Raw genomic sequence first — 19,302 nt, forward strand, 5'->3', positions numbered from 1 at the left:
TTATGTGTGAAATGAGTGGGGTTGGACTAGGTGATCTTTAGGTTCTCTTCCAACTGCCAAACCCTGTAATGTTTGCTGCTGTTCTAATACACTTTGAGCCTTACACTAATTATAGACAACTTTGTGGCTTGAAAAGGCTAGAAATGAAGATGAGTCTCTACTTCATTGATGTACTAGGGTCAGAATTAGTAGTCAATGCCCAATCAATAATAACTCTGCAAGAAGGGGTTAAGAGAACACAGAGCTATAACTGGTGATTTGTGTATCCGCGAAAGTACAAACCATACTTGGAACATGAATCATATACTCCATTGGTGGGAGGGACAGGATACCACCCAATAGTAGGGGATGTAGAGATCTTGGGGCATTAGCATAGGATTCCAGAGACCTAACACCAGCCTGCCATCTTGTAGTTTTCTATTTGAATTATTTTTTTTCTCCCTAAGTAAATGCTCAGCTCTATTGTTTCTAGCCTGCTGAAGAACTACCCATGCTATGGATGCCCTCTAAATTTAGCACCTTGAGACAAAGCCTAATTCACCCCACCCTAGTTCCACCTCTGCCAGACCAAATATGCTACTTATCAAACAGAAATTAATCAACCAATAAGCTGTTATTAATGCTTACTATGCACCAGTCTTTGTGATAGGTGCTGTGGATGCAAAACCAAAATGAAACAATTTTTGCCATGGAGAAAGATATATTTCATTGTGAAAAAAGCCAAGAGAGTAAGAAGTCGTTTATTAAAGACCTTTTACTTTTTGCTATATCTTTTTGCTCAGCTTACAAAGATGGCACTCCGAGTATGGATGTTTTGTCTTTGTGAGTGAGTCAGTGCTGCAATCTATTCAGACCTGCAAGTGTGAGAATGGGATGTCATCACTTTATCAAGAATCCAAAAAAAGGAGTAAAAGAAATAGTTTTAATGGTGCATTTTGGGAATTCTATTTTTTTGTTTGTTTCTTTGTGGCTTGGCATGAAGCCTAATTCTTCCATATGGACATGTTTTATATGAATTGAATGTGGCTAAGTGATGAATTTCCTTCTTTATCTCAACCTCTTACTACCCCTAGTTTTCATCAATGCTCAGCTTAAAAACCACCCTCAGCATGAAGCCTTTTTGCTTTCCCCCTTCCTCAGTTGCTAGTACCTTCTTTTCAAAGCTACCTTGTATCTATTTTGTATATATGTATATACATATTGCTAGATTGTAAGCTCCTTGAGGGCAGGGACTCTTCTACTTTTGTGTTCAATTCTGAATATAGTGTCTAGCACAGAATGGTGCTTAATAAATACTTGTGATTGATTGATTGGTTAGAATGCCAAACATGAACGACAAAAGGACAAGAACTTTATAGGATTTTAGAATTGGAAGAGATTTTATATATCATCTAATCTCTTCATTTTACAAATGAAGGGACTGTGCCCCAAAGAGGTCAAGTGCTTTGCCCAGGGTCACACAATGAACGTGATTTGAGTCAGGATTTGAACCTCGATTTTTGACTTTAATCCAGTGTTCTTCCCACTGTATTGTTTACATACTAAATCATGATCCCGAAGCTTTGGAATGTATCTATCTTAAGAGAGAGAAAACAGCAGTAGGATTTTTGGCTTCTGTTTGATTTTTACTTTCCATCTGAGTGATTTTTTTTTTAAAAGATGAGTTCCCTGACTAATTTTTTAAAAGAGCTTTTCTATCCTTTGCAGAGTCTTTAAAGTGTGGCAGTGTCATAGTACATACGTATCCCATAAAGTAGTGCACACGTGGTTTCATACTCATCCTCTAAAAAATACCTGATCTCCGTATTAGCCTTTGTTTCCATTACTGGGAACTATTTTGAGCTGCATCTGTCTGCAGCTTTGCATAAAGTTATAATGAGGCCATACCAGATAGGAATGAATGTACGTGCTTATGTTCGACCTGGAATTCTTAAGGGTCACTGGGGGTTGGGTAGAGAAACTTTAGCCTAACTCGCTGGACTAACTTTATGTCCTAGCAGATGTAAGGCAAAATCAATTAATCTGTAGAATTCAGTTGGAGGGCAATTTTAGAATTTCTTCCCCCATAGCTGTAACTATTTGTGTATGTGTGCTTGCGTGTATGTGTTAAACTTTTCTTTTTAAGTTGTAAATTCTCAAATAATTTCATAGTATAGGATGAAATAGAAGCATTTTAATAATATTTGCTTCCTTGTGGAGTGTGCCTGATGCATCTCCTAGTTGTCCTTGTGTGGTCTCAGTGTTCGTATCCCTGGGCACCAGGGAGTTGCTAAGATTTTAAATTCTGTTGCTTTGAGATATTTTCACATTCAGCCACAGAGGTCTTTGGTAATATGACAGTGTAGACAATAGAGGTTAAAAAATCTCCAAATACAGGAATGAGGCTTCTGTGGTGGCTATCCTTGGGAGTGGGTTTAGAAAAGCAGCATAGCCCCACTCAGTCACGGCCTTTGGTGCCAGAAAGGTTTAGGGGCAGTCCCTTCTGTGAAGGTGCAGTCAGTGGTAGGTTCTAGAATGACGATACTTGAGTCTAATTCCTTCTAGTTAGAACTTGGCCAATGAAGATTTTTTTGTACCTACAACTTACTGGTCTGGAATACTGTTATCATTAAGTCATTAAGTAGACATACTTCTATTCAAAGCTATATTGACGTCAAATTCATTTCAGACAGACTCCTGGAAAGCAGATGAATGTTAAGAAATTAGTAACTCAGCTACTATCAGAGCCTGTACATTTGGAAAATTTAATATGAGGATGAGAAAAATTAGCATTTTGTACCCATGCACTGATGGAGCACTCTAGAAATTCCTTCTGGGATTGAGTAGTCAAGGACATAGACAGCAGGGTATTCTCCAAGTCAGAAGTGCCAGCAATAAAGCTTTCTCCACTTTACAGAGAGTGCAATTTCTGATTCACATACCTTGTTAAGAAAAACACCTTGTGTTTTTTCCATTCTTCAAATCAATCCTACCTATTTTTTTTTCAGACTAACAGTAACAGATACAGGTGAACTTTGTTAGAAAACCATTTAAAAAGTAGTGGTTTAGGGGCAGCTAGGTGCAGTGAACAGAGCTCTGGCCTTATAGTCAGGAGGACCTGAGTTCAAATCCAGCCTTAGACACATAACACTAGCTGTGTGACCTTGGGCAAGTCACTTAACCCTGATCACCTAAGGGGAAAAAAAGTAGTGGTTTTGTGTAAACAGCAAAATAATAAGAGGCTCCAATTTTGTGAAGGAGTAACACGACTTGTTTGAATTTGGTTTATGAGATGAAGAAAAGGAAAGTCTGGTTTTTGAGGGATTGGCTGGGACATAGTGTTTTGAGGATGTGGGAGAAACCCAGTTAAGTCCTCTCTTCAGTTTTCTGGCATCATCTGCTTAGAGATGACTGAGTTTCTCTTCAGCACTCTAGACATAGTGCACGTCACTTGCTCGATTTCTCAAAAATGAGTACTGAGCATCCTAGAAAGTTGTCCTTAGTGGGGCAGCATAGGAAAGGGTGGGGAAACTGTGGCATCAAGGCCCTTTGACTGAATTGTAACTTTGCAAAGGGCAGCACTTGAGGACCTAGAAGGCCACATCTGGCCTCGAGGGCCCAGGTTCCCCACCCATGGTACAAGGGACCATGTAGGTCAGAGGACCTGGGTTTAAATCTCATCTCTGATGCTTCGTGCCTGTATGACCTTGGAGAACTCATTAAATTGCCTTGGGCCTCCACTAACTCATTTGTAAAATGAGGAGGTTGGATAACATGCCTCCTGTGGGCCTTTCCGGTTCTACTTCTGTGTCCTGTGAACATCATGGAAGGAAGCTCAGCAGGGTATGGCAGTGGGATACCTTGGATGGGACTACCCAGGTAGCTAGGTGGGGCAGTGGAGAGACTCCTGGACCTAGAGTCAGAAAGACCTGAGTTCAAATTCTTCTTCAGATGCTTACTAGCTGTGTGACCATGGACAAGTCACTTAAACTCCGCTTGCCTCATTTTACTCATTTGTTACATGGGGATAATAATAGCATCTACCTCCCAGATTTTTTGGGAGGGTAAAATGAGATAATATTTCTAAAGTGCTTTGCAAACCTCAAAGCGCTGTATAGATACTACTTGGTGGTTGTTGTTGTCTGTAGGAAATGGTTCAGAAATTTCTGTTGACTTCAGGGCAACTGAAAAAAGCAGCTTGGCTTGTGGGTGGGAGGATGCTGGCTGATTGTTCAGATGCTTGTGTACCAAGCTGCAGCTGACAAGTATTTAAGGAAAGAAAGCAGAATAAAGGGGGCTGGTGTCTGGAGAAAGCTGGCGGATGATATGAAACTGCTGTTTGCAGAGAGATAGTGTTTTATTATGGCACCAAGGCAGGAATTGGGTGAGGCTCATGGGTGTGCCTTAGTACCATGGTTTCTTTGGATTAGGTCTTTGGGCATTTTACTGTCCGGTGTGTTTTTGGGCTCTGTTGATCACCTCCCTGGGGAATGGCAATCAGGAAAGTTGAGGTATGTGTCTGTAGGACATTGTGTCACCATTCTGCTTGCTGCCCTAGATTCCCTGAACATTTTCTCTTAGGGGCTGGGTTGTGATAAAAGATATTGACAAGTCCCTAAGGAGATTATCTGAACCACTCCCCTCCCCTAAGGACTCACCTGTGCCAGAGGTCACTGGGCCCAGGCAGTCAGAGGCTGAGGTACCCTGGCAGGGGATCAGAAAAAAATGTTTGCCCTCTTCCTTCCTCCCAGCCTCCATGATTACAAATTTCTTTCTAGAAAGAAAGAAAAGGATCTCTATATTATTCTGTAGTGTAGAGGAAAGAATACTAGATTTGGGATCCCAAGACCTGGAATCAAATCGTGATTCTGTCCCTGTCTAGCTGGGTAATCAAGGACAAGCCACTTCATTTTTAAGAGCCTCAGTTTTCTTATCTATAAAATGGGGATAATAATATATTCTATATTTCACAAAGTTCCTGTGAATAAAGTACTATGTAAAATTGAATAATTTTAAAAAATACACTTTTAAGAATAATTTACAAAGTCTTAGAGTTGGAAAGGACTTTAGAGATTGTCTAGTTCAACTTGTGCTGGAAAAGAATTCGCCTCTATAACACACACTTGAGAAATGGTCATCCAGCCTTTGCTTCAAGACTTCTTCTTCTTCTTCTTCTTCTTCTTCTTCTCTTCTTCTTCTTCTTCTTCTTCTTCTTCTTCAGGCAAAGGGATTAAGTGGCTTGCCCAGGGTCACACAGCTAGTAAATGTCAAGTGTCTGAGGCTGGATTTGGACTCAGGTCCTCCTGACTCCAGAGCTGGTACTTTATACACTACACCACCTAGCTGCCCCCCCCCCCAGACTTCTATTAAAGGGAAAGCTTCTGTCTCCTGAGGCAGTCTAGCCCAGTCTAGATAATTCTAATTGCTAGAAAGTTTTCCTTACATCAAGCCTAAATCTATATCTTTGCAATGTGTAACTGTTACTACCAGTTCATCCCCTGGGGCCAAGTAGAACAAGCCTAAATCTCTCTTCCACATGACTCTTCAAATTCTTGAACGCAGCTAGCATGCCACCTCCCCCACTTTCAAGTTTTATCTTCTATGGTTTAAGCACCTCCACTTTTTTTCAAACATCCTTATATGGCACATTCTCAAGGCCCTTCACCTTCCCAGCTGTTCTCTACTGGCTCCTCTCTAGTTCATCAATATTCTTCCTAAAATATGGCACCCAGAACTGAAAACAACACTCCAGATGTGGCCTGACCAGGGCAGAGTATGATGGGTCTATCATTTCTCTGGTCTCGAGGCCCTGTGCCTTTCCTCATGCTGCCTAAGATTCAGTTAGCTGTCTTGGCAGCCATATCACACTATTGACATGCTGAACTTCTAGCCTACTAAAACCTCCAGATCTTTTCTCAGATAAACGATTGTCTATTTATGCCTCCCCTAGCTTAGGAAAAAAAATATACTTGAGTGATTTGGCCATGGAAATTTACCATGTATGTTCGATAATATTTTTATTTGACTGGGTGGCCTATTTTAGGCCTATTTTCAATAATAGGAAATTTCACCATCTTCATGAATTAAATAAATTAAATCAAAGACAGCATGATGTAGTGGGGGAAAGCATTGGATTTGAATCCAGAAGATCTAGGTATAAATTCTGACTCTACTATTTAATGTTTATAAGACCTTGGACTTGCCACTTAATTTCTCTTGGCCTCAGTTACCACCTTAAAGTGAGGGAATTGTACAAGATGAACTTGAAAGTCTATTTCAACTCTTAATTTATGACCTAGTATATCAAATGAAGGCCTAGAGTTGTCCACCTGGGCACCCCCTTTGTAATCCTTCTGCTTTACTAGACAGTCTGATCATCTTTGTGAGTTATTAGGCAACCCTGTGATGATGAAACCTTCTGACCATAGTGAGGCTGGTCTTTGGATGACAGAAACATATTCAGTTACTAGGTCTGGCAAGTGTTTGGATATGGCAGAGCTAGTGTTCTGCTGGTACAGCCCTTGAGAACCCACAATCACCTTGATACCATGAGGAAACATCAGAGCAAGATATTAGGAGTAAAAGACATCTAATAATTATTAGACAATTAATTGACAATGAAAGATATCGATTACTTATATATACACATATTATATATACACACATTATACACATATATAGTTATACATATCTGTTTCTCTTGCTATATCTATATCATTTCTGTCTTTATATCAATATCATCTCTGTCTCCTCTCTCTTTCTCTCTCTCTCTCTCTCTCTCTCTCTCTCTCTCTCTCTCTCTCTCTCCCTGTCTCTGTCTCTTCTCTCTCTGTCTCTGTCTCTATCTCCCTCTCCCCTGTCTATTGAAAGGCATTTATTTTACACAAAAGTCTTTTTTTGACCTTTTTTTTTGCTCATTTCTCTTTTTCATGCTGTTATATCCCAGACACAAGTGATCCCACATTTGAACAGATACAGATGATTCAAGATTTTTCAATCTGTATACATTCCTAGGACTGATATGATAGGGCAGATATTGTAGTAAGAAGAGGATTTATTAAGAGTTTATATTCCTACTCTGCCACTTACTAGCTATGTGACTTTGGGTAAATACTAGTAGGTATTTATAAGTAACAGACATCTTTCATTGTCAATTTTCAAGTATCTTTCACTTTCACTAATATCTTGCCCTGATGCCTCCTTGTGGTGTCAAGGTGACCTTGGGCTCTCAAGGGCTGCACCAGCAGAATGCTAGCTCTGCTAGATCCACACAAATCAAGTGTTCCCAGGCCTAGTAACTGAACATATTTCTGTCGTCCAAAGGCCAGCCTCAGTAAGGTCAGAAGGGATCATCATCAGAGGGTTGACCAATAACTCATAAAGATCATCTAACTGTTTAGTAAATCTCTTTCCTTGTGTAAAATTAGGGAGTTGGTCCAGATGCCTTCTGAGGTACTTTGCAGCTTTAGTTCTAATTAATCCCATGTCCCAAAAGTGGGAACGTCTAGCTTCTTTAAATGGCTGGTATATGCTTGCAGTTACCTATTTGACCACTAGGTGGTGGTTGCACCTTGGTAAGGGGAAATAGTGTTGGCCTTGGTGATTGTGGCTGTTCAGTTGGCAAAGGTAGCTTTTGGGGATCAGGAAAATGAAAAATGGTGGACAGTAGGGACATTTATATGTCAGGTTGTGTGTCGGATCTATTTTCTCAATCTTTCTGTTATTCAATTGCTGAGTGGTTAGAGTGCTAGACTTGGAATTAGAAAGAGCAGAAATCAGATCCTACCTCAGACACTTGTCTGTGTGACTGTAGGCAAGTCATATAGCCTCTCTCAGCCTCATTTTCCTCATTTTAAAATGGGGATGATAGCACCTACTTCATAGAGTTGTTTTACAATGAAATATCATTTGTAAAGTGCTTTGCAGACCTTAAAGTGTTCTATAAATGCTAGTTATTAATAATAATAATAATATACACAATTAGTATAATTCTCACACCTTCAAAGTGCTAGCCACTTTCTAAAGATATTGCAATGGACTAAGAATGACAGAATTGGAATTTCCAGTAATATCCTCCCTTTGGTCATTGTTTCTATATAGTAGTGTGACAGCTGAATCCAAAAGAAGCTCATGCAGACCTAAGATGCATTTGAGTCCACAGGAAACCATTTATTGGTTTAAATATTCCAAGTTGGCAGTCAGCCAACAAGTATTTGTTGACCACCTATTATATTCTCAGCTCTGTGACAGGTACTGTGGAAGCTACAGATGGAATTGAAGACATCATGGTCGTCCTTTGTCCTTGAGAAGCTTGTAATCTTGAGTGCCTCTTCAGGCCAATATTTTTTCTTCTCTTTTCTTATTAGTTCCCAACTAGGCCTAGAATAGTGCTGTGTACCTAGCAGGTGCTTCATATTAGATGTATGTTGAGTAATTAAGTGAAAAAGGTCACAGGAATAGTGTATGCTTCATTTTTTGAAGCTATCAGGAATAAAAGAGATTGTTTTCATAGACTTTGGAGCTAGAAGGGATATTAAAGAATATTTAGTTTAACTCCTTTCTTTCATAGATGAGGAACTGAGGCCTGGAAGCCAAGAGAGAAGAAGTAACTTTCCCAAGGCAACATAGTAGCCAAGCTGGGATTCAAATATAAGTCCTCCAGTTTTAAACCCATTGCTCTTTCCATCACATCATGATTTTTTTCCAGTATGATTTATGTCTAGCCACTCATTTGAATATAGTTCATTTGTATGAATGAGAAAATGCTAAAAAAAAAGCCTATATTAATTAATGGAATATTTCCTTTTTTTTACTTTGTAACATATGAAAAAGTTTTATTCAAGTTGGTCGGCTCTAGACTAGTGTTTTTAAAATTATAGGTCTCTCTGCTGATTGAAAAAATGGGTATATTGTTATTCCCTTTGTGAGATTTTCATGTGGAAATGGGGGGGGACCAGGTTTAATGTCAACACTTAGAGATTTAATATGACCCTATTACTGGGAAAATATATGTTTAGCCAAACCCTGGCTCACCACAATGTCTTCATTGTTCCACCCTTCCCTACCCTACTTAGCCTTTTCATAGGGAAAAGTTGAGTTTCTTAGCAAAGGCTTGGGGCTGAACAGGACCCATGCTCTGCTTTCAGTCTCTATTTTATGATCCCAAGATGCTAACCATTTGGAGGCTGCCTAGGTCAGAAGTTCACCCAGTATAGCCCTAGTTCTCAATGAATAGATTGGGAGGAAGGGGGAAAAAAGTATAAAGTTGCCTCAATTCCATGACTTGAACCCAGATCTTTATGACACCAAAGATGATTCTGTTTCCCAAACTACACACACACATACACACACACACACACACACACACACACACACACACACACATATGCACACCGCCCCCCAACACAGTAGAATAGAAGGAGTACTGGAATTGGAGTTAGAAGTCTTGGTTTGGAGGTCTATTTCAACCACTAGCTCTGTGGCTTTCTTCTATAAAGTTTTGCCTGGGGCTTTTGCTTCACCTCCCTGGGAAATAAATCATGTCATCTCTTTGTACTTCGTTTCCTCATCTGTAAACCAGGAGCATTAAAACTTGCATGGCCAACCTCACAAAGCTATGAGAAAAAAATATTTTGTAAACCTTGAAGTATAATATAAAAGTGAGGTATTATTATAAAATGAAAGTGGAGGAATATGATATAGGTGCTTCCTACCCAGATACAGGTTGGACAAAATGAACTTTGAAGTCCTTCCCAACTCTGAGATTCTATGATTCTGTGAATTCAGTTTAATCTTTACTTTTTTCTTTCCTTTCTTTCTCTTTCTTTCTTTCTTTCTTTCTTTCTTTCTTTCTTTCTTTCTTTCTTTCTTTCTTTCTTTCTTTCTTTCTTTCTTTCTTTCTTTCTTTCTTTCTTTCTTTCTTTCTTTCTTTCTTTCTTTCTTTCTTTCTTTCTTTCTTTTTTGACACTGAGTTTTCCTATCTTGCCCAGGCTGGAAGTTTGGTAGCTACTCATGAATTGATCCCAGTCCTGATCAGAATGGAGCTTTAACCTGATCTATTTTATCAACTTGAGAGGGTTGGCCTCTCCTTAGGCAGCCTGGTGGATTTCTGTTCCCCTGGGGGCTCACTATATTGGTACCAGACTTAGTGTGGACATCAGCTTTCGCTCTCCGGTAGTACAGGAGTCTCAAACTCAAACAATCCGTCAGCCTCAGCCTCCCCTAGTAGTAGGAATCACAGGTGTGTGCCCCACTACACCAGACTTTATTTTATTTTAAGAGGCAGTGTCTTGTGTTGAATACAGGTATTGGGGCAATCTAAATGCCAGGAAGACCAGCATTTGCCATGCCTCTGACATATATTAGCTGTGTGACTCCGGGAAAGACCCAATGTCTCAGTGCCCTAAAGCAAGCTTCTAAGACTATGTAAGTTGTAGAGAAGGTGCCAACCTGCATTGGTAAAGGAAGTTCCCTCATCTGGGAGTTTCCTGTAGCAATGAAAACACAGGTTTAATCCCTGTCCCCTATCTCTTATCACCTTGAGAACATTTGAAGAATTTCATGAAACTCCTTGAGATAATCTGAGATACTCTGGAGTGTCACAAAATCAAGGATGGGAATCCCTGGTAAAGAAAAGCCAAAATATTTTTGGAAGAGCCATTTATTATTGCACAGCTCTCCAAATTATTGTCAATTTGTCATGAAATCAAGTCACAGCCTTTCAAAGCTAACTTCAATTAAGCAGCATATGATTTAAACATTTCTTCATTGAATAATTTGGCAGTCTTTTCTCTTTGTAAATCTTTCGTGGCTTGGGCATAGACTATAATGGCTAGCAACTGTCATTAATTGTCTTATTGCATTTCATAACATCAGCATCTGTGTACCAACATATATCATCAATTGGATCAGTAAGTAGGTCAGGGTTTTGGGCAACAAATCTTTTCTTAAGACCAATTTCCTTGTTGAGCAATGCGCCATCACCCACCAGTCAATAACCTCAAAAATAAAGATAAAGTAAGGTCTGGTGAGTAATTCTAGTGTGAGACAGCTTGTTCTGGAGGTGAAATTCTTTTTTTTCTTAATGACTGCAATTGGGTTTGTTTAATCCCCTTTAGCTTGAATGATAGCCCACAAAGCTTAAACCCTTTAGAGGGGAAAAAAGTCACCCATATGGCAAAAACCACAGATGTCTGCCAGCTTCTGGAATTAGTAAGGAATTTTGCCTCTATAGCTTGGCCATTTCACAGGTGTTTTGGGGGCATGTACTCTTTCTGGGATTAGCAGGCCTGTCCATTGAAATGTCCTGGTGACATGTTTTGGACTGCCCCTTGCTCCCTCTCTCTGAACTAACTCAGGAATATTAACCTCTGGACAGCCAGCTCCAGTTACTCGTAATTACTCCTCCTGTTTCCAAGGGGGAGAGGAGGGAAAAGCCCCAGGCAAAACTTACAGAAGGAAGCAATAGAAGTCTGCAGAGAAAATTGACTTGAGATGTTGGGGATGGAGGTGGGAAAGGAAGGAAGACTTAGTAGAATCACATCTAGGTTTTCTCATAGTTGTCTTAACTCTGGCTTGGAATAATTAGAAACGTAAACAGAAAAGTTTCCTTGTGCAGATGGTGTGAGAGAATGTTGAGACCTTTTGCATGCTGAAGTACTTACCTCCTCCCTAGGCCCAGGCACAGGAAGCCAAGCCATTAGGCAAAGAATATAGAAGATAAGCATATTGAATGCCCAAGCCCACACCTGGTAGTTTCAGTCAGAATTGCTCAGAGTAGAGATTATACCAGCTCTAGGTCAAACTTTGCAAAAGGGGCCCCTTGCATCCAATTTCCTCCCTAATATTTTCTAAGCACATCCTATGGAGAGATGCTTTCCCTTTTCATGGAACTCCAATTTTTGAATGACTGCGATTGGGTTTGTTTGATCCCTTTTAGCTTGAATGACAGCCCACAAAGTGTAAACCCCTTAGAGGGGAAAAAAGTCTCCCATGTGGGGGATACGAGGACAGAAATGATAGACCTCACCCTCAAAGAATTTAATATTCTGATGGAGGTGGAAGACTCATAGATAGCTCAAACTAACAGGATTTGTTCAGTAAAACTGGGACTCAGTCAAAAGGCCGCACACAAGGACCTAGAAGGCCACATGTGTCCCCAAGGCCTCAGGTTCCCCTGGCCCAAGGTCACACAGTTTTTTAGTTACAGAGCTAAGATTCAAAACCAGCTCCCCTGATTCTTCAATGTACTGCTTTGGAAAGAGTACTGGATTTGGAGGCAGGAGATATGAGTTCAAGGCCTCCTTCTACTAGCTGTTTGGCCTCAGGTATGCCATTTTACTTTTTTAGCCTTTGTTTCCTTATCTGAAAACACAAAACCCCAAGAATTGGGGGTAATAACCTTTATACCACCTTCTTCACAAGGCTCAAATGAGACAATGAAAATGTTATCAGAAAACGCCATCTTGTGATGTGATGGTAGAGACAGATCAGCTCATCCCCAGCACTTCTTTGTTATTGGGTAAATCCTTGCTAGGCAGTTCCCTTGCTGTAGTTGTCAACTCCCACTTAAATACACACCAGGCAACATCTCTTGTCTTTTCTTTCTTTTTTCCTTGATGTAGCACTCTTGTATGTCAAGACATTAATACACACAGTGAAATGATGCACACATGTTCTAATTGTCTCTCAATCCTTTACAGACAGACTGTACCATATGGGCTCTCCAATTACAGAGGCAGCTTCCGGGGCAAGAGATCTGCAGATCCTATCTGCAGGACTTTGCCACCATTTGAAGGGCCACGGAACCGATGTTCTTGCACGGAACAAGATGATGATGCCTGCATTCGTTTTTGCACCGGAACTGAGGACAACAGAAGGTAAATGGCCCTCTAGGAAGTTTTAATCATTCAATGAAAAGTGATTCTTTGGTAGCAGCCTACTTTAGTAAGACACTAAATGACTATAATATATAATAATAATAGTTAAGATTTATATAGCACCTGCTACATGCCAAGCACTTTACACATCTCATTTGAGCCTCACAAGCAGCCTGGGAGGTAGATGCTATTTCTATCCCTCTTTTACAGATGAAGAAACTAAGGCAAATGGAGGTTAAGTGACTTGCCCAGGGTCACACAACTAGTAAGTACCCGAGGCTAGATTTGAACTTGGGTCTTCCTGACTCCAGGCCTGGCACTCTATCCACTGTACTACCTAGCTACTTGTTTAGAACATAAACAAAATGTCGTTAATGTGGTCTTCTGATGGGTCTGTGATTTCGTCAGTGTGGATGCTTCCTCCACCAGACCAGATGGAAACCTACTGGGCCTTCTTGTGTAATTTTGTCCATATTTTCCCATAAATTCACACATAATTTAGCATCATAAAAGGATAGGATTTTATTAATGGAAATGGAATTAAAGAAGATTTATTGCCATCTGCTTTGCTGCTGCATCCTAAGCACCATGGGGTCTTTCCATTTGGTTTACAGCTGAAGTCATCTATATTTGTCTTCACCTATTAAAATGTTAGTGCCTTGAGAACAGGGATTGTCTTTCTTTTTTATTCATATTTCTGGTGTTTATCTAGTGCATTGTCCATAGTAAGGTGCTTAATAATTTCTTTTTCATTCGTTCATTCATCCTTCATAGAGAATCAACCTATCTTGTTCATGGCCTTCCTCTGGTTCTTTTAGTGTTTCAGGCTTGGGTTATCCATTGTGCATCGGTTATGTGCCATTCTATTCCATGACTGGCCCACTTCTTTTTCCAGTCACATATCAATAATGCCTTTGGTATGCCCTGAGTTTTCCCACCCTTAGAGTTATTAATATACCAAGGAAATTTAGTGGGCCAGTTATCTGGCTGAAGGCTACGAAAACTACCAAGTATTCCCCGTGTTCCATTGGTCTTGTTCTTGATCTTGAATGGACTTCTAAAAAAAAAGTCCAAGGGAGAACTGGCATTGGTTGTGTTCCAACAAAAAGACCACTTTGAAAAAGCAATTATAAGAACTTCCTTGATACCTAAAAAATAAAATTAACTAGAATGTTAATTGTCAACTGAGCATTAGTTACTTAGAATAGTTTCTGTAAGTAAACCTGGAGGTGAGAGCATAGAGTATCAGAACTGGAAGGTGCTCCAGAGACAATCTAGTCTAACCCATTTGTTTTACTGAGAGTAATAGCTAATCTATATAAAGAGCTTTAAAGTTTATAATGAGGTCCAGACAGGTTGATTCTTGCTCAAGATCACATGGCTAGGTACTAACAGAGCTGAGATTCATCAGTCACTCAACCACAATTTATTAAGTACTTACTATATCCCAGACACTGTGCTAAGCACTGGATTCGAATTCAGGTCCTCAGACTTCAAAACCACAGTCTTTTCTTCTCCTGAATAATAATGAATGAAAACTACTTGTGGAAACCAGTTCCAAATTTTGTAAGACTATGGAAACTCAAGGTTGACTGTATATCTTCCCCTCCTCTCTCAGATGGCTTAATAGTTAGCATACAGAAACATGATAGTATAATATTGGAATCCTCCTTGACTAAGTATTCAAGTAATAGAAAGGGATCTGAGTATGTTTGCATTCTAGAATGCACCAATGTCGACTTCATGCATGAGAGTAAAGATGAGCCAGTCATTATTACATTCCTAAAAATCTTAAGCATGTTCTAGAAGACAAATTTAGAGTGCTACAATTTGGGTTAATTATTGAAACCAACCTTCTCTTTATAGCAATTCAAGGACAGCAGGAAAACATCAAGACATGGACATGGAACAGCCTCCTGAAAAGTGGCCCTGACAGCACAGATGCATGAACAGAGGTGAGTTGAATTACTAGGCATATCATTTATTACATAGCTACTAGGAACATTTGAATGGGGGTCCTTGAGCTTCTCTCTAGTCAATGGATATAGTCTGATCCCAGACAGAGTTACAAACCTAAGAAAGATCAGAAGTGACTTCTTTTTGCCAGTTGGATTCTTGGAATCGATATAAATAATTTTGATTTTCTTTGTCATAAGATCATATATTTATAAGTGAAAGCTTCTTTAGAGATTATGGCTTCATTTGATATTGGAAGAAAATGAGACTCAAGGAAATAAAATGAATGGTTGAAGGTCACATAGATGATAAGTAGCAGACCCAGAATTTGAATCTCCTCCCTTTGACTCTCAATCTAGTCTTCTTCCTGTTATATCACATTGCCTCAAAAACAAGACAGAGTGTCAGAAGACCAACTCCTTTGGGAATCATTTGTTTCAAAGTTCATTCTTTGTAGTCTTTCATAACTTGGTCACCATCTGTTCATTCCTTTCATATTCATTCATTCATTGTGTGAAACTTCAGATGAGTCAAATGAGTCAATTAAATGAAATAAAGGGATTAATTGATTAGTTAAATGTAAATGAGGAATTTGGAAAGCTGAGGCTGTCTTAATGGAGAAAGTTGGAATCCCAAAAGTATACTTACTACAAGGTATTTGTTTCTCTTCTCCCTGCCCAGCTTTGAAAATTGTATCTCTTATGTGTTACCTACTGGAGATTTTGAGCCTTTAGTAGAATTTGTTCTGTAGATATGCATGTGCATGTGCATGTCCATGTGTGCATGTGATTTCATTTCTGTGATTATTCTTTCCATAGAAACCATTGCAATTCAACTATACCTTCACATTCTATACTGTTCTGGTTCATACAGTTACTACCCTAGTTTGATTACTCATCATGACTTCTCACATGGCTTACTGAAATAGTTTTTAATTGGCGGTCCTGCTTCAAGTCTCTCTCCACTTCAATTCATCTCCCACTTAGCTGCCAAAGTGATTTACCTAAAGCCTAGCTTTGTGCATGTCACTCCCCTACTCAATAAATTTCCATGGCTCCCTATTACTTCCAGGATCAAATATAAAATCCTTTCTTTGGAATTTAAAGCTCTTCACAACCTTGTTCCTTCTTACACTCCCCCCCCCCATACATTCTGTGATCCTGCTACAGTGGCCCGTTCTTCACACTTGATACTTCATCCCCTATCTCTCTGCCTTCGCATCCCCCATGCTGGGAATGTTTTCCATCCTCACTTTTGCCTCTTAGTTTCCCTGGCTCATTTCAACACTTAGCTCAAATCCATCCTTCTACAGGAAGCTTGTTCTGGTCTTCTCAGCTATCTTTCCCCCTGAGATTACTATCTACTTTTACATAGCTTATTTGTACTAATTATTTACATGTTGTCTCTCCCATTAGAATGTTGAGTTCCTTGAGGGCAGGTTTTTTCTTTAAAAAACCTTTTCTCTTGTATACTCAGCCCTTCGAAGTCCTGGAGAACGATAAGCACTTAGCAAATACCCATTGACTAATTGAATTCATGTATTCACATAAATTCTCTTTAGAGGATCTGCCTGACATACCATCTTTGAATAAGCATGGACACCAATGTAGCCTTCAAGATCTTTTACCATTTAGCTCTTACTCTTACTATGTGATTAGCTATATATTACCTTGATTGTTTTGTTTTTGTTTTTGTTTTTTTGCGGGGAGAGCACTTCTTTTATGTAAGTCCTCTTTGGTGATATGCTGTAGATTATTTGTACTCAACATATCTTTCTATTGACCTTTGCCTCTTGTGATTTTGATATCTCCGTGATCATTATGATCCATGATGTGTAGCCATACAGCCTTGCCAGGAGACTTTTGGTGTAAAAGATAGGCTTTTTATCAAGGAGCTACTTAAGATAATTGAAAGCACTGTGACGTTTCCTAAGAATGATCCAGCCCATTCTTGTTTTCCTGTAACAATTTTGGGCCCAGCTTGTCATCTATCAGAAGATGCCTGTCCAAGACATTTATCCTAGTGGACTAACTTAATAATCTGCCCATCCAGTTGCATGTAATCATCTGGAAAATATGCATTCTGTATCCACTTGATTTTGCTTAGGTGAATACCTTTTGAGTGAGTAGGTTGACCTTTTGAGCGAGTATGAATCTCATAGAGGAGGCAATATGTATAAGTGGGGACTGGATTGGAAAAGGGGGAAGATCAAACACATACACATATGGTCAGTCACTCAATCAGTAAACACTTATTAAGCACCTGCTATGTGCCAGGCACTGTGCCAAGCCTTGGGAATATGAAGGAAGGTAAAATACAGTCCTAGTCTCAAAGAGCTCACAGTCTATTGAGGGAGACAACCTGCAAACAACTATGTCCAAATAAGATATATACAGTACAAATGGGAAATAATTAAAAGGGGGAATGTAGAGTTGTTAATAGGGATCAGGAAAGATTTCCTGTAACATAACTTGTGTGTTACATATACTAAATAATTGTTTGTTAAATTGAATCTTTCAATTAAAAAATAATGTACTCTTTTTTTTTCTTGTGTCTCCAAGATTAGCTGAAGGCAAGGAAAAAAAAAACCCAAGAAGACTGTATCTGCAATGAGAGAAACAAATGAATGCTTCAGGCTGCCATCAGATCTCACCATGTGGTATCCCTGCATTCATGCTATTCCAAAAAAGAAGAGAAAGCTGCTGAAGAATTTTGCATTCTGTGACATCTTGTTCTCCAACTGCTCTGACCACTGGGACACATAGGATTCAAATTTCCATTCTTCTCAGCCAAAGGAATGAGTTTTACTCAGAAAAGTAGCCAGTTTCCTCATCAAAATGACATGCCCCAATCCAAAGAGTAGCAAAATAAAACTAGTCAAGTTTCTTTAATGGATAAAATACTCCCAGATGTGCTCTGGGGGTCATGGCATCCAACAACTCTGGTTGCATGTCGGAAGTTGCTTTTGGAGAAATATGGCAAGTTAGAAAAACACTCACTTGCATTTATACACAGATTCACATCCTAAACAAGTAGATAGCAAACTATTTACAAATGTAAACAAATGCCCTTACTATAATAAATGCCAAATATCTATGCAGAAAAATCACAGCTGATAACTTGTATCTGAAAATATAGCAGGCTATCATTCTACGAAATTAGCCATTTAGTAAGTCATCCACATTAGACACAAATCAGATCTACCCTGGTGTTTATGATTCTGAAGCTCATAGTACTTAATATAAAGAAATCTGGAAACAGTGTTACTCATCAAAAGAGTGTATCTCAAAGATGAAATTGCATTTTGGAGGACATTAAGACAAGCAAATTAATACATACAATCTTTCAACTATGCTAAGCTCCACATGTAGCTCATTCGTATTTAACTGGCCTTTCCATTTTCATCTGTCCCAATACAAAGGTGGCCCATTGGAGGATTAATTTAAATTTCCAGCATGAGTTGTTCTTGGGAAATCTGACTATGGGGGGGAGGGGTATTGACCCACGGTGTTCAAGTTCAATATTTTTTTAAAAGGATCTTCTGGGGATGATTTCAAAATAAGCTTCCCCACCCTACCCTACCCCTTCTTTGTAAATTATGTAAATTCATATTTAACTATATAATGGAAAAGAAAAGCAACTTGGAATTGTAACTTGTGGCTTTGTCTGTTCTGTTCCCTCTGGATCTTACTGTAAGCTTCTTTCTATCCAAGCATCTTAAAATGTAACTTTTACTCTATGAGAAGATGTTTGGTGGAGGAGATTGAGTCCCTACTACACAGTACCAACTTTGGAGATGGTGCTGAAGTAGTTAGAGTGGAGACAGTTAATGTATTGAGCAAAGGAGGGTAGGTCTTGGCTAAAATGTTATATTCTATATGAATATTATGTAAGTTATTGTAGTTGTAAAAGTAAATATCTTTATTATGAGTAAAAGGTAAGTTTCTGATTTCATAGCAGATTTTGTACATTTTAGAAAAGCAGATTATTTATTGTGAAAACTATTTACTGCAACTATTTCTTTGGGTGGATTTTTTTTTAAAAGTAAAGTCACTGTATATATATTTTTAAAAAGAATGTGTTTTGAATGAAAAAACCCAGTAGATCACAAATTATTTTTAAAATGCATATGTGCCATTTGGCTATATGCTGTCTTTGGAAGAAATCCTTAGTACTATCAACACTTGGAACATGGGCATAGTCAAAAGCACAATAAACTCTCCAAACATTATCCTGCTATTTTGTTCATTGTAAGTTAACATGTAATCATTCATATATTTCACTCTAGAAAGGAAGTGGCAAGGCAACATTTCTGATCAAGACCCAATTGCAGACCGAGACAACGAATTGTTTGGATAGTGGAGAAGAAGCCGAGGGTTGTGACCATCAGAGGAAAGGGGTTAAAACAGCTAAGGCATTCATGAGTTAGGTTTGAGAAGGGATTCTGCAGGGAGTACCTCTTCCCTGTGACGTTGTATATCATTCTTTA

The 19,302-nt window shown here is 39.1% G+C and overlaps 1 protein-coding gene across 1 annotated transcript in view; it reads left to right on the plus strand.

The window, feature by feature from the left end:
* EDN3 (endothelin 3) overlaps positions 1-19,044 on the plus strand; it is a 36,041-nt gene extending 16,997 nt beyond the window's left edge. Inside the window, 3 exon segments of the mRNA XM_020981477.2 lie at positions 12,681-12,857; positions 14,724-14,812; positions 17,375-19,044. Of these exon segments, the coding sequence (XP_020837136.1) occupies positions 12,681-12,857; positions 14,724-14,790 (244 nt within the window). The 3' untranslated portion in view covers positions 14,791-14,812; positions 17,375-19,044.
* Positions 19,045-19,302: the final 258 nt, after the last annotated feature.

This window comes from Phascolarctos cinereus, unplaced genomic scaffold (assembly GCF_003287225.1).
Source record: "Phascolarctos cinereus isolate Bilbo 61053 unplaced genomic scaffold, phaCin_HiC Scaffold_2;HRSCAF=192, whole genome shotgun sequence".
Taxonomy (NCBI): Eukaryota; Metazoa; Chordata; class Mammalia; order Diprotodontia; family Phascolarctidae; genus Phascolarctos; species Phascolarctos cinereus.